The sequence below is a fragment of the Ursus arctos genome, unplaced genomic scaffold, assembly GCF_023065955.2.
Source record: "Ursus arctos isolate Adak ecotype North America unplaced genomic scaffold, UrsArc2.0 scaffold_30, whole genome shotgun sequence".
Classification (NCBI taxonomy): Eukaryota; Metazoa; Chordata; class Mammalia; order Carnivora; family Ursidae; genus Ursus; species Ursus arctos.
The window spans coordinates 35,581,694-35,606,552 of NW_026622986.1; the positions used below are offsets into that span (position 1 = coordinate 35,581,694).

General features: G+C 43.6%; 1 protein-coding gene across 5 annotated transcripts in view; it reads left to right on the top strand.

Annotated features, from left to right (window-relative positions):
• LARP4B (La ribonucleoprotein 4B) overlaps window positions 1–24,859 on the top strand; it is an 88,282-nt gene that overhangs the window by 36,808 nt on the left and 26,615 nt on the right. For 4 of the 5 annotated variants that reach the window (XM_057304595.1, XM_048219352.2, XM_044392068.3 and 1 more), the window contains 4 exons: window positions 4,353–4,503; window positions 4,899–5,039; window positions 17,535–17,613; window positions 19,084–19,220. In XM_057304595.1, coding sequence (XP_057160578.1) covers window positions 4,353–4,503; window positions 4,899–5,039; window positions 17,535–17,613; window positions 19,084–19,220 — 508 coding nt within the window. The remainder of the gene's footprint in view (window positions 1–4,352; window positions 4,504–4,898; window positions 5,040–17,534; window positions 17,614–19,083; window positions 19,221–24,859) is intronic. The other variant, XM_044392065.3, reaches the window with a different exon arrangement.

The following is a 24,859-nucleotide window of genomic DNA, read 5'->3' on the forward strand; positions in this document are numbered from 1 at the left end:
TATAAATTCAGTTTATTTAAACTAAAAACAAAAATAGTTCACCCATTTTCCCAACCCCACCCCCACCTCTGGCAGCCACCAATTTGTTCTATCTGTGAGCTGGGTTTATTTGTTTGTCTTTAGATTCCACATATAAATGAGATCATAGGGTATTTGTCTGACTTATTTAACTTAGCAAAATACCCTGTAGTTCCATCTGTGTCATTGCAGCTGGCAAGATTTCATTCTTTTCTTTTTTATGGCTGAGTGATATTCCATTGTACGTATACCACATCTTCTCTATCCATTCATCCATCGGCAGACACCTAGGTTGTCTCCATATCTTGGCTCTTGTAAATAATGCTACAGTGAAGATGGGGTGCAGATTTTTTTTTTCCAGATTAGTATTTTTGTTTTCTTCAGGTAAATATCCAGAAGTGGGATTGCTGGATCCTATGGGTTTCTATTTTCAGTTTTTGAGAACCTCTATACTGTTTTCTAGAGTGGCTCTGCCAGTTTACATTCCCACGAACAGTGTACGACATTCCTTGTCGGCATCCTCACCAACACTTGTTATTTCTAATCTTTTTGATAATAGTTTATTAATTTTTATTAAAGATTTTATTTATTTGAGAGAAGAGAGAGAATGCGCACACCCGCACACATGAGCGGGGGGGGGGGCAGAGGCAGAGGGAGAGGGACAAGAAGACTCCCCCTGATCAGGGAGCCTGACATGGGGCTCAATCCCAGAACCCTGGGATTATGATCCGAGCCAAAATCAGATGCTTAACTGACTGAGCCACCCAGGTGCCCCATGATAGTTTATTATTAGTGATTTTTGTTGCGTTAAGCAAGAAAAATGATTGATGGTAGTAAGGAGATAGATGTGGTTCAAATGTTAATGCCAATTATATGAACTTAAGTATCAGTGTAACCCTGTAACTTCGGGAATTACCCACTAACCTCCTTTCCATTCCCACATTTGGGACTTTTGCCAAAAGGAGTTAACATACATTCAAGTTAATTGCTTTTGTTTCTTCAGTAGTTGTGGAGGCAAAACACTACAAAATTAGGCCTTTAAGTAGTACACACCATAATTGTTTACATAAGCGGCCCGCGTATCTGCTTGGTTCACCCTTGTAGTGCACACACGGGCCCTGGTGCTGCCCTTCACGCGAGATACGCACGTCCTTTTCAGTTGTGACCTATGCCTGGGCGGTGCTCTGATTGGAGTACATTTAATGCTGTGCCTTTCTTTTCACAACTTTATTTTTCAAAGTGCTTGTCTAGGTGTTTTGTTCATACCAATCTTCGGTGGTGGCTGTTAACTCCATTTTGCAGATAAAGAACCAGAGGTACAGACACGTCAGAAGCCAGTGGATTGCTCTGAATGATTAAACTTCTTTGGTGGCAACCCTGGGAGTAGTCTGTGCTAACTTGAAATAAAAAGTTTGAAAGTTTCCTTCCCCCACTGTCTCACCTGTTTTATAGTTCCCAGCTCCCTTGTCCCCTTCTCTGATACTGGTTACTCTGATTCCTACTCAGTAACGTGTCAGTGGGACCATTCTTTCTCATGTCCAGAAAACAGATTTATGAAATTGTTAGGTTTTTGGGCTTTTTTTAATGGAGCCTGGTGTTGGGGGGTAGAGTTTCTTTAGAGCGTCAGAATTTATGGATGCTGTATTTTGAAAGAGTGGTGTTGGTCATTTATATAAAATCGCGTAAGGCTGTGGCTTTTAAGGTCAGCTCATTTTTGGTTTTAATAACCACTGCTTAGCCATGAATTTTCAGTGGAAAAATAAGACAGGTAGTCAGGCAGGTGAAACGAGTTGTTGATGGATGCTTAGAGTTCCACATGACTGCAAGAGAAGACCGACACCTTAAAGAAATACAACCAAGACAAGTTATTTTTCATGTGAATTACAAGAAGGTAATGCACACTTGGTAATGTTTTGTTTTTGCTGGTGTTAGAACAGTTTTCTAATTACTATCTTTGTGGGCACGTTACTGAACCTCTCTCTGCCGTGGTCTTCTTTGTGAAGCCCTCATAGGGTTGTCATGATGAAGCTCAGGAAGGTACAGGGAATGTGCCTGGCACCTAGCAGACTCGAGGTGGTTGTCATGTCATCAGCTCCTAAGTATTTGTTTCCACTCTTTCATCCTTTGTCACACAAGAGTGTCACTTGAATACTGCTTAACTGCTTAAAATTGTGTTAAGTCCCAAGTACTTGACTTGGATTTAGGATTTAAGTATTTACCACTTAAAAAGTAGTAAATTACATAAGGATAGGTTTCTATTCAGTTGTAGCATAAAACTTTTGCACAATTTGTCCAGTAGTGGAAAATACAGTTTTTTATGTTGTTGCTTTATTAAATACTCATTCCTTCAGCATATTTCTCAGGCATAACTGTACTGAGGTCGGAGCTGCTAGGTACTAGCGACACAGTGGTGAACAAAGGGGACACGCAGGAGTTTGATGGGCTAGTGGGAAAGACACATGGGTTGTAGAGGGTGAGCCCTGCGGTGGCTCTGAGGATGTTGCTTTCGGGCATTGCACTCCTGGTGTGACGTGCAGCCCATGTTGCGAATGCCCCAGTGCAGGGAGCTGCAGGCGGTGCTCACGGTGGGACAGGCCCGTGTTCGTGGGTGGTCGGAACTTAGAGGATGTGTGGTGTGTACCTGAGGTCAGGGGGCCACGTCAGTGGGTTGAATACAGTAATGTGGGAAAGCTTGATGTGTGTTATTGCATGGTGGAGAGTCCAGTTAGAAAAAGCATTGGACTAGGAAAGAAAGAGGGGCATGAGTTCAAAACAAAACAAAAAACAAACAGATGGAGAACGTGTTAATGCTGAGGGAAGGTAGTGATGTCTGTGAAATAGGGAGTGTCTCCTGTATCGCTGTCGTTGCTCAGGAGGGCAGGGGTTGTGTCTGCTGCTCTGTTCACCGTTCCATCCTGACTGCTGAGTGCCGGGGCTGGCGCTTACTGAGTAGGGAGTATTTACTGGAGAGATGGGTGGAGGAGAGAGGCAAACCCTGCGCTGAAAACGAACTGGGAGTTTCAATGTCCCGTAAGAAGGGAGACTGAAGAACCAGTGCTTCTGGAGTGTGATACTCCTGAAGGAGGGGGGCCCTGCTCTTTACCCTGTCACGCATGCTTCATAAGGAGAATCCCAGAGAGTCCCTCACTTAGGCATCTGGTTCTGGGGGTGTGGTGTTCGGCTCCCTTACCTCTTAGGTGTGAACAAAGTGCATACTCTGTTTTAATCATGTGGGCCTCTGCTATCAGTGTCAGAGTTTTGTTTCTCAAGCAAGCCTTAATCACCCCAGCCAGAGTGAATGTATTGTGTCTTCTAAAGATTATTAATCCACATGTGTCCTCGATGGCTCATCATGATTTTTCCTGACCCTTTTCACATCTGGAGACAGTATTGGGTAACATCTGCCCTTGGGGGTCATGTGGGAAGGCTGCTCCCAGTGAGGGCTCCTGCCCGACATTCCCTGAGGGCTCCTGGGACCAGGACCCTTATCCCTCTCCTAGGAAGCTCTGACCTGTGCATGGTGGTATCAGGGCTTGTATTACCTGGGCAACGGGAAATGATTTGGCTAGGTTTGCTGACAGAATTGGGACGATGAACTGGAGTGAGTTGGGGGAGCAGCTGCTCCAGGGACATTGATTCTTTAGACTCAGGGATCCATTTGAGGTTTGTGAGCAAGAGAAGAAAAGTCAGGGGGTAGTTAGGTGCGTCAGAAAAGAGCTCACCTATCCCGAAAGGAAATGAAGGTATGAGCATGTGGACACAGGTAGAGTGTCGTGGACAAATAGCAGTTGGAGCAGAAGTGCCAAGCACGTTGGAGCAAAAGGAGGCCAGGATCCCTGGACCTGAGCAGGGTCAAAGCGGAGGCAGTACCAAGCCCTTGTCTGACGGACCAGTGAGAAGACCTTTGTTCTTCCAAGGGACTTGGGGTATTCATATCCTTTTGCTTATATGAGTGTTTGAGATTTGTTTAAGAATTTTATCCATTTGCATTCTATTCAGACTTATAAATCTGTGAATTGTGTCTAGAACAGAGATGACAGTTGGATCCCCAGTTATTAACTGAATGTTCATGAAGGCCAGGGACCTCATCTTTCATTTGCAGTTTCTGGAGAGCCTTCCGCTTAGTGGGCACTAAGGAGCCTGAAGGTGAATGAAGCTGAGCTTGGTGTATCAACTTTTGTTACTTTGCTCCACAGTTCATCCCCAGCGTACACGTAAATAGACTGCCTTTCTGGCCTAATTCGCTCACACAGATGCATTTCAGGTATGAATTAATGCGTAAAATAGCGTTTGATTGGAATCGGGATACAAACGTTTGTCACATTTTCCCCTAGGTACCGACAGCCAAGGTTTCGGAGCTAAACCCTCATGCGAAAGTGTGGGGGACTCCTGTGCTGCATTTGGAAGCGGGCAGCGCAGCGGATGGCGGTGTGAGTGCAGACTGGGAGGAGCCGTCGGGCCCTTGTACAGACTGCGGCCAGGAGGGTGAGTTACGAGCATGATTGTGATGAGGAGCGACTTGGCTCTCAAGGCTCTGTCTTTGTTCCCGTTTAACCCATCTCTAAGAAATTGTTAATTGGGGCGCCTTGCTGGTTCAGTCGGTAGAGCATACAAGTCTTGCTCTCGGCGTAGTGAGCTCAAGCCCCACATTGGGCGCGGAGCCTACTTAAAATTAAAAAAAAAAAAAAAAAAGAATTGAAAAAAAGGAATTGTTAATTAAAATTTGTGTCGTGGTTTAGTACAGTATTGAAGAGCCAAGGTCTGTCCCAATCAAGTTAAAAAAATTGAAGTAACTGCAACTGTAAGCTTTTATTTTGTTTTGTTTAAAGAGAAGGTTATTCTTCTAATTCTGCCTTTTGGGATAAAATTGCTAATTACAGGATTGGATGCCAATGGCGATGGTGACAAAAGTCATGAGAATGTGGCACTATCAGATTTTCAGGAGTCAGACCAAACCGCTGTGAGCACTTTGGCTCTCGATCGTTCAGAACATGAATCTCCGCCTGAGAATAGTGAGACTGGTAAAGCTGTTTTATGAATTCATTTTTATGTGGAGTGAGCTTTATTATGTTGCGTTTTAAAATTTAGCTTCTTAAGTCTTTCTCTAAACATTGTGCCTTTCATTGCTTCCTTTGATTCTCCTTGAAATTCCCTCTTAAGTGGATACGGAGATGAGGTGTTCTGGTCAGGAAGGTGCCTCAGGGAGTGTGAGATCTGAGCGGTTCCTGAAAGGTGGGTCTGGTTTAAGTAGGAGAAGCAGAAGGTGGACTGTAGGGTGGGGTGTCTATAAAAGTGCAGAGAGGGAACATTAGTGTTGAAGTCGAGAGTCAGACTCTACAGAAATTGCTTCTTCATAAAAAGGGAGAGAGTCTTTAAGGCTGTTCTAGAAGGAAAAAAAGAGCAGGGGGAAGAGAGCAGTTCTCTTTGGGGCCAGCATGTGGGATGGGATACAGATGGCTCACCTCCAGTTTTGGTTCCACCTGCATCTAAAAGACCAGCCACAGTGTAAAGCCTCAGCAGACCATGGGGTGGGCTACCCTCGCATCATTAAGGAATGGATGGGGCAGTTTGAGTGGGAGAAATAACTCCCTGAAGTTGGCTCACAGGAATCGAGCAGACCAGATGCATGTGGAGTGTGTTTGGTCTCCCAGGTGACTGTGTGGAGCTACACCTGAGTTAGAGAAGGCCCAGCTTCCCGCCGAGTTGCTGCGCTAGTCTCCCCAGGAGGCGGTCTGGTAACACGTTCTCTCACCTGTTGCTCGCAGACTTCCATAGGACAGCACTGTGTCCGTGTTAGGTTTTCCCCTGAAAGGGCCAGCCCTGTGAAGACCTTGCCTTCACTGTGGCTGCTGGCACGCGTCCCTCCTGCCACTGCCACCCAGAGCCTGTTCTCAGTCACTTCCTTCCATCAGTTCTCTGCCTCCCGTGTTCTGTTCCTGAATGGATCGACGGTGGCAGAACAAAATACATAGTACATGGAATGCTGTCAGCTTGAGTTCGGTCTCACAAACTCCCAGCTGGCGCTTGGCACAGCCCCACAGTACTGCCACGGGGCCCAGTGTGGCTGAGCTCCTGGACAGCCATATCGCGCCTTCTGTTTTCTCTCAGACCCTAGCACTGTCGTCCTCTTCATTTTTGGAGGTGTAGAGCAGTAAAGAAGGATAATTGATGTACAGTAAACATCACATATTGGAAGTATATCCCTGCTTTTCTGTATGTTTTGTTTTCCCTGGTTTGGAGCGCAGTGTTGAGTGAGTTATAGAGTTGATTTGCAGACTCTTCTCCTGCCCACAGTGATTTCTCTGCCAGATTTAGTAAGATGTGCATACACCTGTAATACCGTCGAAATCCTGAATGTACCTGTCACCACTAAAAGCTTCCTGTGCCCTCTCCCTGCCCCAGGCAACCACTGGTACGCTCTCTGTCACTCCAGGTTAGTTTGTGTTTCCTAGAATTTTATATAAATAGATTTTTATGGCATGTGCTCTTTTTGTCAGGCTTCTTTTACTTGGCTTACTAATTTTGAGATTCACTCATGTTGTAACATTGATAGGTCATTTCTCTTTATTTCTGAGCAGTATTCCACTCCATCTTATAGAAGCCACAGTTTTTCCATTCATGTGGTGTGGTGAGTATTTGGGTGTTTCCAGTTTGGGCTATTATCAGTAAAGCTGCCAAGAACACTTATAAGGCAAGACTTTGAATAGATGTATGTTTTCATTTCTCTTGGGGAAATACATAAGAATGGAATAGCTGGATCATCCGGTCGGTTTATCTTCTCAAGAAATGGTAGCACTGTGGTCTGTAGTGGTGCCCTCTGTAAGCACATCTGCCGTGGACCGAAGCCCCAGCGGCTCCACTTCCCCAGTAATACTTGATGTGATCAGCCTTTTAATTTTAGCCATTCAGAAAGTAGGTAGTTGAATCTTATTGTAGTTTTAATTTGTATTTCCTTAATGACTAATTGTGTCAAATATCTTACTATATGAATTTACCATTTTGGTGAAGGGTCTGTTAGGTCTTCTGCCCATTCTCATATTAGGTTGTCTTATTACTGAGTTTTGGGAATTCTTTATATGTTTTGTACACAAGCCCTTATCAGATTTATAATTGCAAATACATTCTCTCAGTGTGTGGCTTGTCTTTTGTTCTTCTAACAGTATCTTTTGAAAAGTAGGAATTTAAAATTTTGTAGATAGTCTAGTTTATTAGTTTTTTTTTTCTTTTTTCTTTTGTGGGTCTTGCTTTTGGTTTTGTACCTAAGAAATCTGTGCTTAATCCAGAGTCACAAAAGTGTTCTCCCAGAGGTTGTATAATTTAAAATTTTTACATTTTTAAGGTCTATGACTCATTTTAAGTTAATTGTTGTATATAGTGTGAGGTACAAAGCAAAGTTGTTTCTTTGGTTTTTTTTTTTTTTTTTTTTAACCCATGTGTTAGGTATGCAACTGTTGTATCACCGTTTGCTGGAAGGACTCCCCCTTTTCCACTGAGCTGTCTTTGTGTTGTCATCGGGGTCATTTGTCCCTACATGTGTCAGTTTATCTCTGGACTGTGTCTTTCTTTTCCATCCCTCTGTTAAATCTGTTTTCACAGCAGTGCCGCACTGTTGTGATTATTGTAAGTAAGTCTTAAAAACAGGTGGTGTTAGCTTTCCAATTTTGTTCTTTTTCAAAATACTTTGGCTTTTCTCGTTCCTTTTTATTTCCATACAAGTTAAAATGACCTGGTCAGTGTCACCAAAATGTGAGGTTTTTATTGGGCTTGCATTGAATCTATAGACCCACTGGACAACATTGACATTTTAGTGCGGTGTCTCCGCTTGGTTAGGTCTTCTTTAATTTCTCTTGGCTGTATTTTTTACTTTTCAGTGTACTGGTCTTCCACATCTTTTGTACTTAAATACTTATCCTTAAGTATTTCATATTTTTTTGGTGCTGTTGTGATTTTTTAAAAATTTAATTTGGAATTATTATAGTATATAGAAATATAATTAATTTTTGTAAATTGATACTCTCTGGAAACATGCTAAGCTCACTTACTAGTTTTAGGAACTGTTTTTGGATTCCATCATGTCTTCTACATAGACCGTCATATTATTTGTAAATACATTCAGCTTTATTTCCTAGCCAGTCGGTGCCTCTTCTTTCCTTTCTTTGCTTCTTACTTCTTTGTCTTGCCTGATTGCCCTGGATAGAGCCTTCATTACAAAGCTGAACAGAGGCGTACCTGGCTGGCTCAGTCAGTGGAGTATGTGACTCTTGATACAGGGTTGTGAGTTCAGGCCCTGCGATGAATGTAGGGATTACTTAAAATAAAATCTTGGGGAAAAAAAAAAAAAACAAAGGTGAACAGATCATGAGAGCAAACATCTGTCTGAGACATTCTGTTTTACCAGTAAGTGTAATGTTAGTTTTGGTTTTAGGTACATGACCGTCATCGGGTTCATGAGGTGCCCTTCTGTTACGTTTGCCGAGAGTTTTTAAAAGGAGTGGTTGTTGGAATTTGTCATGCTTTTTTCTCCATCTGTGGCAATGATCATACTTCTTTAATTTTAGTGTTAGGGTGATTTTTCATGTATCCAGTCCGCCTTACATTTCTGGGATAAGCGTCACTGGGTCATGATGTAACATACTTTTGATTAGTTGTTGGATTAGATTGGCCAGAATTTTGCATAAAATTTCCATACCTGTGTTCATGAGGAGTGTTGGTCTGTAGTTTTCTTTTCAGTGTATTCCTGCCTATGTGGTTTTTTGGAAGAGGTTATCATTTCTTTTTTAAATGAAGAAGTGGAGCCATGTGGGCCTAGGGTTTTGTGTGAGGGAAGGTTTTCAGCTACAGTTTTTGTTTGTTTTTAAGTAGGCTCCACACCTAGTGCGGGGCTGGAACCCACAACCATGAGACCAAGACCCGAGCCAAAACCGGAAGTCGGACACTCAACTGTCTGAGCCACCCAGGTGGCCCTACAGTTTGTTTTTCGTGTAGGGCTGCTCAGGTTTCAGTTTTAGTTACTTGGGTCTTATAAAGATTCAGTCCACTTCATCTAAAGTATCAACTCCGTTGCTTAGAATTGCTCATAGTACTGTGTTTATTCACCCTCTGTAGGATCTGTAGCTGTGTCACCTAACTCGTTACTGTTACTGGTAATTCATCCCCCCCATGAATCTGTGTAGAGATTTGTCAATTTTGTTGATGGTCTGAAAGAACCAGTAGTTGGTTTCATTGTATTTCTCCTTCCTGTTTCCTTGGTTTTCTTCTGATCTGTGTAATCAACTTTCTCTTCGTTACTTGGGGTTTGATTTTTTTTTTCCCCCTAGTGTCTACAATGGAAACTGAGCTCATTGATGGGAGGCATTTCTTCTTTTCTGGGGTAGCTGTTTTCTTCCATAAGTCTCCAAAGTACTCTGTTAGCACAGTCTCACAAATTCTGGTATATTGTAGGTGTGGTTTTTAAAAAAATTCAGTTCGAAATTATCTCTGATTTCTTTCTTAATTTTTTTCTTTGATCCATGGGTAATTTAGAAGTCTGGTATTTAGTTTCCAGATATTTGGGGATTTTCCGGGGAACTTTCTTTTATTGGTTTTCTAATTTAATCTCCTTATAGTCATGGGAAGTAATTCATATGACTTGAATCCCTTTAAATTTATTAAGATTTGTACTGTGGGCCAGAATCTGGGCCATCTTAAGTACATGTTCCCTTTCCCCTTGAGAAGAATGTGTATTTTGCTCTTGTTAGGAGGATGCTCTGTAGTTACCGTTACCACTTCTGGTGGTCTTCTTTCGTTTGTGTAAATCCAGACTTCCTTCTGGTATCCTTTTGCTTCCACCTAAAGGACTTGAATGTGTCTTGTAGTGCAGATCTGCTGTGATGGATTGTTACAGCTTCTGTGTATCTGAAACTATCTTTAGTTTACATTCATTTTTGCTTCCTGCAGAATTCTCTGTTGTTAGATTTTTTTTGGTCAAGCCCTTTTTCTTTATAAGTGGTTTGGGGCATTTTGATCACGATGTAACTTAAAAGCAGTCTTTGTGTTTCTTGTGGTAGGTGTTCATTGAGCTTCTTCAATCTGTGATTTACAAACGTTTTCACCAGAGTTGGTGAAATTTGGGCCATAATTTCTTCAAATGTTGCCCCCCCCCAGTGCCCCCCAGCCATTTCTTTCCTTTCTTGATCTCTGGTTGTTCCTCTATTAAGACCCTTGAAGTTGTCCCAGAGCTCACTGATCCTCTGTTCTTTTTTTTTTTTTTTTTTAGTATATATACATATATATATATGCTTTTAAAGATTTTATTTATTTATATGACAGAGAGAGAGAGAGAGAGAGTGATAGCACGAGCAGGGGGAGAGGGAGAGGGAAAAGCAGACTCCCCACTGAGCAGGGAGCCTGACGTGGGGCTCAATCCCACGACCCTGGGACTATGACCTGAGCTGAAGGCAGATGCTTAACCAGCTGAGCCACCCAGGCACTCCATCCTCTGTCCTTTTTAAAAATTCTTATTTCTTGGTTTCATTTTGGAAAGTTTCTGGTATATCTTCAAGTTCATTAGTCTTCTACAATGTGTAATCTGTTGTTAATTCCATCAAGTATATTTTTAATATCAGACATTGTAGTTTTCATCTGTAGAAGTCCGATTTGGGTCTTTTCAGTATTTTTCATGTTTCTACCTAACTTTTGAAGCATGTGCACAATTGCCATTATAATGTGTTAGTCAGTTCGTGTTAACACCTGTGTCGACTGTTCTGGCTAGTTCGCTCTTAGTTAATGGGTCAGTTTTCCTGCTTGACATTCATGGTAATTTTTGGTTAGGTACTTAATGTTTTTGTTCTTTCTTTAAATAGTTTGATTATTGTTCCAGGATGCATCTAACTTACTTGGAAACAATTTGATCCTTTTAAATCTTGTTTTAAGATTTGTTAGGCAGGAGTGGAATGGTGGTTTGTCAGGGGCCAGTTACTTCCCACCCCTGAGGCAAGAGCCCATACTCTGTGCACCTGTGGTATTCTGGTCCAGCTGGTGGGAACAGGCACTGCTTCCAGCCCTGTGTGAGGGAGGGATGCATGCTGCTTCTGGTCCTTTCCGTGATTTTTCCCCACTGCCAGGGATTGCGTCACACCGGTGCTGTGACATGGCTGCCTGCTTGAGAGGCCCTCTGCTGCTCTCTCTCGACCCCCTCCCTGTGCATCCTGTCCTGGCACCCTCTTCTGTGCCTCTTAGTTCAGCATACCCACTGACTTCTTCCTGGCTTCCCGTCCCACTTGCTGAGCCCAGACTTGGGAAAGTTGTATGTCCCATATCTCTTAGGGACCTATGTTCCTACATCTGGAAAACTTGTTTCATTTACTCTGTTTTGTTTTTCCATTCAGAAGATATTTATTCAGAACCCACCGTGTGCCCCATTTACTTGGGATACCTCAGTGAATAGAACTGATGAGAGCCCCTGCTTTACTTGAGCTTACATCTGTTTCACAGAGACAGACAATTACTAATACACATAACAAATAAGTTTGTGATAGATAAGGTAAGAGGATGGTAACTACGATAGAAAAGACAAAAGCATAAGGAAACAGTGTAAGGGAAAAGGGGTAAGGTCACAGTTTTTTCTAGCTTTACTGAGGTGTAATTGACAAGTAAAAATTGAATATGTTTAAGGTAGGTATCCAACATCGATCATTTGATATTACATAGTCACTGTGAAATAACTGTCATAATCAAGCTAATTAACACATCCATTACCTCACAGTGTTTTTGTTTTTCTGGTTTTGGTATGCTGAGAACACTTATGATCTACTTTCTTAGCAAGTTTCAAGTATATAGTACAGTATTGTGAAATATAGTCACCGTGCTGTACCTGAGATCCCCAGAACTTCATTCTTCTGATAACTGAAAGTTTGTATCCTGTGACCAACATCTCCCCATTGTCCCCACTTTTCCAGCCATGGGTCTGCCCTCTGGTTGTATGATTTTGACTTTTTAGATTCCACATACAGGAGAGATCATGTAATTTTTCCCTTTCTGTGTCTGACTTATGTCACTTAGCATAGTGCCTCCATGCTCATGTTGTCTCAAATGGCAGGATTCCTCCTTTTTTATGGTTAATATCCCAGTGTGTATATACGTCACGTCGTCCTTATCCGTTCATCTGCGGACAGCCGCTTAGGTTGTTCCTTTGTCTTGGCTACTGTGAATGGTGCTGCCGTGAACACGGGAGCACGGATAGCTCTTCAAGATCCTGATTATTTCCTTGGGATGTATGCCCACTAGTGGGATTGCTGGGTCGTAGGGTAGCTCTGTTTTTAACTTCTTGAGGAACCTCCATACTGGTTTCCACAGTGGCTGCACCAGTTTGCATTCCTGCCAACAGTTCTTTTTCTTCACATCCTCACAACACTTGTTATCTTGGTTTTTTGATGATAACCATCCTAACAGGTATGAGGTGATATCTCACTGTGGTTTTGATTCTCAGTTTTCCTAATGATGCTGAGTGATGTTGAGCACCTTTTCATGTACCTGTTAGCCATTTGTAAACCTTCTTTGGAAAAATATCTATTTAGGTCCTTTGCCCAGTTTTTTTTTTTTTTTAAAGATTTTATTTATTTATTAGAGAGCGAGTATGAGCCAGGGGGAGGGGCAAAGGGAGAGGGAGAAGCAGGCTCCCCACTCAGCAGAGAGCCCGATGCGGGACTTGATCCCAGGGCCCCGAGATCGTGACCTGAGCTGAAGGCAGGTTCCTAACTGACTGAGCCACCCAGACGCCCCCTTTGCCCATTTTTAAATCAGGTTTTTGTTTGGTTTTGCTGTTAAGTGTGAATGAATTTCTTTTATGTTTTGGATATAACCCCTTATCAGATAAATACAGATATCGTAAATATTTTCTTCCCATTCCATAGGCTGCCTTTTCCTTGTGCTGATGGCTTCCTTTGCTGTGCAGAAGATTTTAGTTTGATGTAGTCCCACTTGTTTGTTTTTGCTTCTGTTGCCCGTGCTTTTGGTGCAGGTCCAAAAAGTCGTTGCCAAGACCAATGCTGAGGAGCTTTTCCCCAACATTTTCTTCTAGGAGTTCTACAGTTTTAGGTCTTATGTGCATCTTTAATCCATTTTGAGTTGATTTTTGTATATGATGTAAGATAAAGCTTCAGTTTCATTCTTTTGCATGTGGCGGTCCAATTTTCCCAACAGCGTTCATTGAAGACACTTTTCCCCCATTGAGTATTCTTGTCAGCCTTGTTGAAAATCAGTTAACTGTATATGTGTGGGTTTATTTCTGGACTCTGTTCACTGATCTCTGTGTCTGTTTTTATTTTCATACCAACCTGTTTTGATTACTTAGGTTTGTAATAAAATTTTGAAGTCAGGGAGCATTTATGCCCCTATTCTTTTCTTGAGATTGCTTTGGCTATTCAGGGTCTTTGTGGGTTCATAAGAATTTTAGAATTGTTTGCTCTGTTTCTGTGAAAAATGCCATTGGAATTTTGGGTTGGATTGCATTGAATCTGTAGATTGCTCTGGGAGTATGGACATTCTAATGGTACTGTTGCAATCCATAAGCATGAACTATCTTTCCATTTATTTGTGTCTTACTCCGTCCCTTTCATCAGTGTCTGTAGTTCTCAGGGTACAGGTCTTTCGCTTCCTTGATTGAATTCATTCATAGGTATTTTGGTCTTTCTCGATCTCTTTTACAGATTGTTGGTGTTTGTGTGCAAACTGGCACATGGTGCCCGTTACATAGACTTACCACTGGTCTTCATTCTTGGTTCTTGTCCCTCTAACTGGCTAATGTCACATGACCTGGCTTTGCATTTGCTGAGTCTTCCCTCTGCACGTTTGACCCTGCTGTGGAAGTGCTGTATTGAGTTCTCAGGTTTATCCTTGTGTTCTTCAGCTCCAAGGTTTCTGTTTGGTTCTTTTTTGTGGTTTCTGCTTCATTACTAAACGTCTTACTTTTTCTTCTGCATCATTTTCCTGATTTCATTTAGTTGTGTGTATGTTCTCTTGGATTTCGCGGAGTTTCTTTAAGGTGATCGTTTTTGAATCCTTTGTCAGGCCATTTGTCCGTGTGTGTTTCATTGGAATCAGTTACTGGGGCCTTGTTAGTTTCCATTGGTGGTGTCATATGTGTCTGATTCTTGTAGCTGTGTTGCGATGTCTGTGCATTTGAAGGAGGAAACACCTTTTCCTGTCTTTACAGACTGGATTTGTCAGGCAGGGACATTCTCCTGTGGGTTTAGGCTGATGGCATTCCCTCTGCATTCGCAGTTGTGATGGGTTGGAGCTGGGTCACAAGGCTGCTCCTGGGTCTCTGCAGTAGAGTCAGCGGTTAGCGGACTTGTTAGTGGGGTATGCATCTCACCTGATCCCTGGGCACTCTGGGGGTGGGCAGAAGTGCTTGTGGACTGGTGGTGCAGCTGGGAGAGGCTGAAGCCAAGTCACAGGTGCGCTTCAGGACCCGCCCTTAGCTGAGGTTGGCTGGCCTGTCTCTAGGGGCACTAACTGTAGGCATTTTTCATTGGGACCCTTGGCCAACAGACCTGCTCAGGGACTGGCCGGAGGGTGGCTGGAGCCCACTTCCAGGGCCCGTGCTCTACTTGCAGTCTGAGTATGTCAACTGGACTGCAGCCCAGAGGGGCTGGAGTTGGGTCTTGGGCCATTGTGGGGTCCACAGCCAGGACTGAGGTCTGTGTGCCTGTGACCCGGGGTTTAGATGGGCAAGGCTCCTTCTTGGCAGATGATGCTGGGGACAGGACCAAGCCAAACAGGACTGTAGCCAAGTGTTCGGGGCAGAGCCTTTCTGGGTCTGTAGCTGGGGCCTCTGGCAAGTCAGCTGCCTGGATGCAGGGCCTGCCTTCTCAAACGGCTTTGCTTATCTTGGACTGCACCCAGGTTTCAGTCTCCTCCCTGGATACCAGAACTCCCATAGGGCATTTTTGTTGGAGGATGGATGCCAGATTGCTGCTGAGGGGAACATGAGTGGGGACCTCCTATTCTGCCATCTTGCTGGTGGCACTCCCCCTCTGTTTCCAGCTGTTTTGCTGGTTGTTCTTTATCTTGTCTAGAAGCAGATGACCTCATGTCTGTGTCTTAATTGTGAGGACTGGAGCTGTCAGAAGAGTACTTTACACCCTGACACCTGTCCGTCTCACATCCTCTGTCTGTGACCCCTCTACTCCTGTGTCCACAAGAGACCCTTCCTTGGCTGTGTGAGGAGTCTTCCACGTAGTTCTGTCCTCTCTTATGTTACATGAGACTGCCTTCGACATCCTGTCTTCCTCCTCCAGAACTCTCCAGAAGCATCGTCTGGAACAGCTGCCTCTATGTGCTCGCCTCTCATGCGCCCTCAAGCCCCGTCCAGGTGGACTGTTACCCTAGCCTCATCACTAGCACTGCCTTTATCCAGGCCTCCAGTGATGTGCTGCTAGACCGAGTGGGGAACCCATGTCTTTCCTCACCTGACCTTGCTGTGGCCTCCGTTTCCGGCTGACCCCATGTCCCGTCTCGCTGTCTTTGTCCTCTCCGTTTTCCGTAGGAGATGGGCACGTCCAGGGGTCAGTCCTAGACCTGGACTCTTCCTGTGTTTTTGGCTCAAGTCCCAGCCTTCACCTAGAATAGTCCCAAATACTAGTTTATCCTTGATTGTTGCATCGGCATCCCGACAAGGCTCTTTGCTTCCCTCTTCAGCACAGAGCAGAGCAATCTCTTCAGGATGTAAATTGGCTTCCTGTCACATTTGGGTTAGAATTCTCATGTCCTCATTGTAGCCCGCAAGGCCTGCTTAATGTGACACCCACCCTCCCTGCCTCTGTGGCCTCATTTCTCGTGTGCTCCCCTGTGCCCTTGCTGCACCCCTGCTAGAGAATGTGCTTCCCCAGATGCCAGAGAGGCCTGCTGTCTCCTCCATTGGGCTCTGCTCCATGCCGCCTCTGGAGCAGCACCCCTCTGGCTGGCATGTCTGGAGCAGCTCTGGCATGCTCTCCCAGGCCTTGTGGTATTCTCCTTTGTGTCTGATTGTACCTGACTGTATGTTGAATGTTTATTTATTCAACTGTGGATTGCCTTCTCTAGGCTGAATAAACAGTGGTGCAAGAGTGCCTGGCATGCAAGAGACAGTAAATGTCTGAAATCTGTGGTGGCATGTGAATTTAGAGTGCTCAGGAGAGGCCTTTCTGGACAAAGGAATGACATTAGATTGTGTTTCAGGGGCCATTTGTAATTTCCAGCCTCCTCAAGTCCATTGGTTTTATTTCGTTGTTTTGGGTTGGTTGGGTGTGGGTTTTTTTGTTTGTTTGTTTGTTTTGTTTTGTTTTATTGTCTGTTTGCTTATGCTGGTTGGGGTTGGATTTTGTTAAAGCTCTACATAAAACAGACACAAGCTCTCTGTCCTTACTTGTTAATAAATGCCCCACTTTGTCCTTACTTTTTGATGGTCTTTGACTTTTAAAAAATTCCACATATAGGATTATGCAGATCTACATAGAAGTGTATGAAAAACTGTTAGTTCTCGTGTTTCAGTGCCTTTGATATCTTGTCCACCTAAAAAAATAGGGACCTCACCCCAAACTCCAGTATGAAAATCCTGCTCTCACGGTGTTTGGGTGCAGGGGGTGCCAGGGCCTTACCCTGAGCTCCAGCTCACTGTCTGGTCCCTGACCAGTGCCTTGTGGGACACATGCTCATGTCACCCACAGTGCCATCTGGCGTCTTAGGAGAAGTCTCCTCCAGAAGCTGATGCCAGCCTCTGTCTCGTGTTGAAGGTCTGCTTACTTGGTATTCTCCCGTAGGATCTCTGAAACACAGCACTTCCCACTTGCAGCTTTGACTGCCTGGACATTTAAAAGCAAGTTCATAAGGCTCTAGTGTGCAGACTGCGTAGTCCTTATGGCCTGTGTGCCTTTATCTTTCTGGCCTGTATTTATCTTATTCCTTATTTTTATTCTTTCCTTTATATTTTACTGTTGTTTTAGTATCTGTGTTCTTGTAGGCTACTTGAAAGTCCTTTTTGAATTGAGACAAGGTATTAAATAAACTTAGACTTTTTGGAAGGGAGGGAACGAAGGACCTCTAAACTTCGCTAACATTATTCCTCATATTATTTTTGAAACTATTGTTTTTGTTTAGGGGAGAGGGGATTTTAAGTTTTTTGCCTCTGATTTCCTTTTCTTAGTAGGTAAAATAGTGGACTGTCTATGCACAGTGTAGATGAATTAATATGTATAGTGAAAACATGAGGGGCGCCTGGGTGGCTCAGTCATTAAGTGTCTGCCTTCGGCTCAGGGCGTGATCCCAGAGTCCTGGGATTGAGCCCCACATCAGGCTCCTCTGCTATGGGCCTGCTTCTTCCTCTCCCACTCCCCCTGCTTGTGCTCCCTCTCTGGCTGGCTGTCTCTTTCTCTGTCAAATAAATAAATAAAATCTTTAAAAACAACAACAAAAAAACCTTGAGAATCAGTGGTGAATCATCTGATCTGCTTGGTAAATTTTAAGCCATTTTTCCTGAGTTGATCATTTCTTTTGTGTAGGAGGAAATGAGTCTCAGCCGGAAAGCCAGGAGGACCCCCGGGAAGTACTTAAAAAGACATTGGAATTCTGCTTATCTAGGTAAGGATGCCGGTGGTTTTTCTAGTACCTGCTCAGGGGTTCTGCACTGGCTGTTATGTGTGGATGTGATGCTGTGGAGAAGGGGTAGAGATCTGCTGGTATATTCATAGGACACGGAGAAGATGGAGTAGCCGTAGCCGTTGATGTGCTGGAGAACCGAACCGAGTCATCTAGGCCAGTGTTCCTCACAGTTCTCCATACATTCATCGTGATGGTCTACCTGGGTTGCTTTTTGAAATTCAGAGTCCTGGCCGTGACCCCATGCCCCCATCCCACGGAATCAGACTCTGAGGGTGGGGCCTCCGGTCATCAGTCTCACAGAGACATTCTTGAGCACAGCGAAGTTCGAGAACACATTTCCTATCCTAGTTCTCCCAGTACGCCAAACCCTGCAGGAGCAAATTGTTCTGTGTGTGGACTACTCATATTTTTAGTTGTTCCTTTCTCCTGAGTAGTACCTTTTCTGTTGACAAAGGGAGTAGAACCTTTAAAGTTCAAAGTAGCAGAACCACACATACGGGAAGATGGGATCGGGTTAAATGTAGTTTTCTTTGAGTGTGAAAGTAACTGATGGGCCATGTGTAAGGTCTTCTCTCAGCTATGGCGATTTTCCCAGTGTTTCTCTGGACCTGCCTTCAGACTTTCACAAGGCGTCTGAGGAGGGCCGCTGTAGAGACGGTGGGGCTGCATGGAGGAGAGAGGTGGGGCAGGGTGGGTGCCCCAGCTTTCCTGCCTGGCCCACACCTCCCCAGTTAGGGCCCCGGCACACGGCCTCAGGGCATGCTCTGTGAGGTGGAAGAGTGGGGTCTGCACCTCGCAAGAGCTCCGCTCTGTCCCCCTGCACTACCTGACAGGTGGGGACAGAGCAGCATTGCCCTTTATGGATCTCCGAGACTGTCCTCGGCCTTCACTGGGATCAGTGTGTGTGTGTTGAGATGTTCTGAGCCCATTGTCCTGTTTATGGAGACTTCATATTAGAAGCATCACCGTAGGCCCAAACCCCAGCAAGTGGCTCCCCTTCCCCTGAGCTGCTGGCGCCTGCAGACTACCTGCGTGACTGCTGCTCTGTAATCCTGGCTGCATGTGTTCCCGATGGCACAGCAAGCCCAGCAGGCACTTGTGCACCAGCCTTTCCTGGCCTTCCCATGGCTTTCTTAGCTTTGTGTTCTTTCAGCTGGATTTTCTTACCTAAAAAAACCGTTTCTGTATTTTTAATAAGCTACTCAAACACTTTTTAGAACAAAGGGATTACTCACTCATTAATTGTGATTGTAAAAAGCGCACTACACTTTTGCTCTCCCTACCTCCCCACGTCTTTAAAAATTTTACTTAAGCTCAGAGAGGTGACAAGAAACAGATGGGGTGGGAACTCTGACGTAACTCTGAAGCACGGCCATGCCACGCTCGTACCTCTTTGGAAGCGTCCTTTGAAAGAAGGAGTCATTAAAAGCTATTGTCTTCTTTCCGCAGGGAGAACCTTGCTAGTGACATGTACCTTATATCGCAGATGGACAGTGATCAGTATGTGCCAATCACCACGGTAGCTAACCTGGACCATGTCAAGAAGCTCAGTACTGACATGAACTTGATTGTGGAAGTGCTGAGGTGTAAGTAAACGGCGGTCTGGGCCGACGCGTACGTGGTCTCGCAGAAGTGTGACCGTTCAGGTCCATAGCCATTCAGTGCTAAGGTACTTGATGACAAGTGTGGTGTTCCTTCACCTCTCTGGCTGGCCCGTGTCCGGTAAGGGGTGTCGATGGGCTCCATATCTCAGACCCCGTATATCCCAGATGACCGAGTGGGCATAAGAAAGGCTGTTGCGGAGATGGGTGACTGCTGTGATGTTGGTGAAAAATACAGGACATGATGGTATTTGATGGAAAGTACAATTCATTTTCATTAGCATTCTAGCAACAAAAAGGGCTTCTTTAAATTTCAAGTTCCTGCTAAAGTTTTGGTGAAATAGGACTGTTTTTCTTGAAAGGGATATTGTGAGTGAAGTTGTTTCTTGAACATTTGGTAACATCAGAGGGAGGTTTAAACATTACATCAGAGACCTGCAGGGATTCGGGGACTATGGGCCTTGAAGCTGTGGTTTGCTGATTGAGGCATCTACAACCTAACTACTTTGTCGTATGTTTTTGAAGACACCGTCTGACTGAGGTTATAACTGAGGTCCAGGGAGCTGCGCTGCGTGTGCGTGCGGTGCACAGCTGTGTCGGTGTGGGCCTCGATGTACGTCCGGAGAACCACCACTGCCCGGAGTTTTCTGAGAGCCTTTGTACTGCTTCCACCCTTCCCTGACGCCCCGGATGGCTTCACTGGGGATGAGTTAAATTCAATGTACAATATATTATATATCTGTTCAAATGGAGTTGTTTTTAATTGTAAAAAGTCACTTTCTGTAATAGGACTGCAAGTACCAGATGAATTATTGCTATACTCTCCCTTCTCAGGGCTGCTCTGAGTCCTTCACAAAGAACACAGTGTACATTATGTTCCCCCTGCCCCAAATATTTTTTTTAAAGATTTATTTATTTATTTATTAGACAGAGACAGCCAGCGAGAGAGGGAACACAAGCAGGGGGAGTGGGAGAGGAAGAAGCAGGCTCCCAGTGGAAGAGCCTGATGTGGGGCTCGATCCTGGAACGCCAGGATCACGCCCTGAGCCGAAGGCAGACGCTTAATGACTGTGCCACCCAGGCGCCCCCCAAATATTTCTAAATGAGGGGATATCCTTCATGCCAGAATTAAAACCCCATTTCCCCGTGTCACCACTCTGACTTTCCGTCACTTGACACTTAAGCAGCAGTGTTTCCATGCTCTCCCTGGTATGGCTGACAGGTAGTGATGATTTTTTCTTATGTGCATTCGACCTCATAGAAGAATAGGTGACATCTTATCTTAAAACTTTGTTGGATTTCTCTTCACAAATAAAAGTTCTCTGCTTTCTATTCCTAGGCAGACTTTGTAAGGTCATTGAATTATTGGAGCAGATAGTGAAGAAACAAGCAGACATGATCTGTGAAGTTTGAATTCTGAAAATTATAACCACTGTTTCCCAAGATAGCTTTATGCTTTCCAGCATTGCTTTGTTTTTGACACTCCATTTAGAACTAAAATCTGTTTGATGAATCGGTTGAGTTTGGTTCTGTGTAACCCACTTACAAAGGCCAGTGGCTTTCCTAACCTCAAAGCACTTTCTCGGTTAACATTCTTTGGTTATTATTAGGAGCCCCAGATGTAGTTATTTCTTTTAGGCATTCCTTGGAAACTTGGCTGCCCCGTGGGTGATTTCTCAGTTGACCCTTGCTGGCTAGGAGTCATTCATGCAGAGCACGAGGATGTTGAATTGCCCTGTGTGGTTGCTGCAGGGAGCCATTTCTCTCCATGGACCGACAGCCCTGCCCCCTCCCCACCCTTCTGCCATCCCTGCCACTACCGTGTCGGTGGGGGGTCTGGAGTTGTAGTGGTTCCTCCTGTCCATCTGCCTTCAGCTCTTGAGCGTCTAATTGCTTCTTTTCACTCCAGTTTTAGACAGAAATATATGTACATATGTAATAACCTAATGAATAGTGTGGTTAGCATGTAGTTGTCTGGAGAGGGTGACATAAATAAGCCTCTGTGAGCAGAGATCTGTTTAAATCTTACCCCATGCCCCGAATGCCTAACGTATCATGTTAGATACACAGTAGACACTTCATAACATTTTATTTTAATTTGAATATTCCCTAGTACAGCACCAAAACTCTGGTGTTGATTGAATTGCATAAATTGTGTTTTTGTGTCCTAATACACATGGTACATAGTGCATTGTACAGAATGATTCAAATGCTTTGTTTTTACACTTAATATGGTTGAAATTGCTAATTTAAAAATAGACTCAGATATTTGTCACCAGGGTATGAATAAATACATTGTGATAGAGCCTCACAGTGAATATTAGAACAATTAAAGTGAAGTAGGCTACATTTTCAACAAGACTGCATTTTAAAATCGCAGTGCTGAATATAAAAGCCTGTTTCACGTATGTACGAGATGGTAACGTCTATGTAGAGTTTAGGTATGAGTAAAATAAATAGAAGTCTGCTCTTCATGGGTTCAGAGGTCCAGGGGTACGAGTATAAAGACCTGAGGGGGAGACTCTCCTGATTGAAGGTGAACGTTATTGGGGGCACACAAACTGGGGACAAATCTGGGGGATGAGAGGCACGGGGAGTTTCGCCAGTCCTTGTTTATTGTCTTGTTTTTCTTTCTGGGGGTGGAATTTACACACCTTAAATTTACACATGGTTTACATGTACATTTGTAAAGTTACGACATCTTTATACACCCGCAGAACTACCATAATGAAGATAATGAACATACTGTCACCCCCGAATGTTTCCTCCTGCTCCAGGCAACCACTTACCTGCTTTTGGTCACTGTACCTTAGTGTGCATTTTCTGAAAATTTTATGTAAATGGAATCAGTCATGCACTAGCCTTTGGGGGGAGGGTCTGGTTTCTTACCCTCAGCATAATTATTGTTGAGTGTATCAGTAGCTTTTATAGCCTTTTATTTCTGAGTCCTGTTCCGTTCAGTAGCTAGACTTGGTTGATAGACTTGTTTATTGCTAGGTTTTGAGAACTACAAATAAGGTGTCATGAGCATTGGCGTGAAAGTCTCAGTGTGCACAGAGGCTTGCGTTTCTCTGGGTCGGTAGCTGGGATGGTGTGGAAGGTGTATTAACTTGTGAAATTGCCTGCCTGTCTCCAGAGTGGGTGTTCCCCTGCCGTTATGCGGCCCCATTGCTCCACACCCTTGCCAGCACGCCCCGTGCATGGGCATTTTACTTGCAGATTCTCTAATTTTATCTTACTGCCATTTTCATTTGTTTCCCTAATACCTGGTGACATCGAACAATCTTTTCATGTGCTTGTTTGCTCTTCTTTTATCTTTGCTGAAATGTCTGTTCACATGCCCCCCCCCTTTTTATTAGGTTTCTTAACAATTGAGGTTTTGGGGGGTTGTAATTTGAGATCTGTATTATTTATGTCTTGGATATACGCTATTATCAGGTATGTGATTTGCAAATACATTCTCCTGGTCTCTAGCTTCTCTTTTTTATTCTGCTAGTAATAGTGTCTTTTGAACAGCAGAGTTTTGAATTTTTTGAATAGTCCAATTTATGTTTTTCTTTTATGGCTCTTGCTTTTGGTGTTGTATCTAAGAAATCTGTGCTTAATCCAAAGTCACGGAGGTTTTCTCCCAGAAGTGTTAACAGTTTTAGGGTTTACATTTTTAGCCCTGTGGTCCATTTTAAGCTAAACTTTGTATGTGGTTTGAGGTATGGATCTAAGTTCTCTGCCCCCCTCACGTGTGGGTATGCAACTGTTCCAGCACTGTTAGCTGGAAAGACTCTCCCTTCTCCACTAAGTTGGACTTGGTGCCGTTGTCGGGATCATCTGTCCCCACACTGCGCATTTATCTCTTGGCCTTGTGTCCTTGATCTGTCTCTGTTTCAACACATGCACTTCAGTGTCTTGATCACTCTGGCTTTGTAAGAAGCCCTAAAGTAGGTGCAGAGTCTCCAGCTTTGTTTTGGCTCTGCTAAGTGCTTTGCATTTCCATATGAATTTTAGAATCGATGTTTTTTTTCAAAAACATTTTTATTGGGATTGCATTGAATCTATAAATCAATGTGGGGAGAATTGACATCGTAACGATAGTGAGTTTTCCATTCCATGAACATGGTATCTCTCCATTTATTTACATCTTTTATAATTTTCTCTTGGTAATGTTCTGCAGTTTTCAATGTACAGGTTGTCTGTATCTTAACAGATTTAGAATTTTTCCTGTTTTTGACACAATTTTAAATCATGTTTTTATTTCAATTTTTCATCAGTGCTAGTATGTAGAAATACCATTTATTTTTGTATGTTGATCTTGTGTACTAAAACTTTGTTAAACTCCTCAATTCTAGTTTTTTGGGAAATTTTTTCAGATTTTCCACATAGAGATAAGCTTGTTGCCTATGAATGGCAAGTTTTACCTCTTTATACCCGGTCTGGTGCGTTCTGTTTCTGTTTCTTGCATGATTACCCTGGCTTGATCTTCTAGTGTGGTATTGACCAGAAGTGGAGAGAGTTGGTGTTTTTGCTTTGTCCTGTCTTTAGTAGGACACTAGATGCTGACTTTTCCTAAGTGAGGAGGTTTCCCTTCCATTCCTAAGTTGCTGAAAATTTTTTTCAGGAATGTTGGATTTTGCCAAATACTTTGTCTGCATCTGTGAGGTAATTATATGTTTTTTTTGTTTTTTAGTCCATTAATGTGGTGAATTACATTGCCTAATTTCCGATTGGTAAACCAGTCTTTTCATTCCTGAGATAAACCCCACTTGTCATGATTTATTACCATTTTTATATATTGTGGGATTCAGTTCAGCAAAATTTGGTAAGAATTTTTGATCTATGTTCACGGGATATTGGTCTGTGGTTTTCTTGCTTTGTGTTGTCTTTGTTTAGTTTGAATATCAGAGAGCTGCTGGCTTCATAGGTGGAATTGGACTGTGTTATCTTAAAGTATTTTGGAAGAGGTTGTGCTATAGAATTGTTTTATTTTTTTCTTAAGCGTTTGATAGGACTCATCAGGGACACCACGTGGGCCTTGAGAATTTTCTCTCAGATCCAGGTCTGTGTTGGTGACTATCGTCTCCGAGTGAGTTTTGGTAGCGTGTATCTTTAAGGATGTTTCTATTTCATGTAAGTTGTCTAACGTATGTTTATTAGCAGGAACTTTTTCATAATATTTTCCTTAGGGTCCTTTCAGTATTAGTAGAACCTGTAGTGAAGTCAGTCTTCCATTCCTGAGGTTGGCAACATGTCCTTGTGGGGATGGACAGCTCCGAGCCCTGGTTGTGGTCGTGGTGTGTTGTGACTGGAATCTGCACGTGATACCAAAACAGAACATCACAAAAAGGAGTGTGTGTAAAAACTCGTGAGGTCTGAATCCGGCCCGTCCCTGTGTTAGCACTATTGCCCCAACACCACCCTCCTTGTGTTGACCATGGGCTGCAGTTGTGGAGGATGTCATCACTTGGAAAAGCTGTGTGGGACGCACGTGGCACCTTGTGAGTTTAAAATAAAAAGTCATCATAGGACGGAAAATGATTTTACGTTAGGGCCTTGTAGAGGAAGCCAGTAACTCTGAGTTGTGATCTACATGTCGTTTGGGCTGTTGAGAATCCTTGTGTCATGGTGTTAAG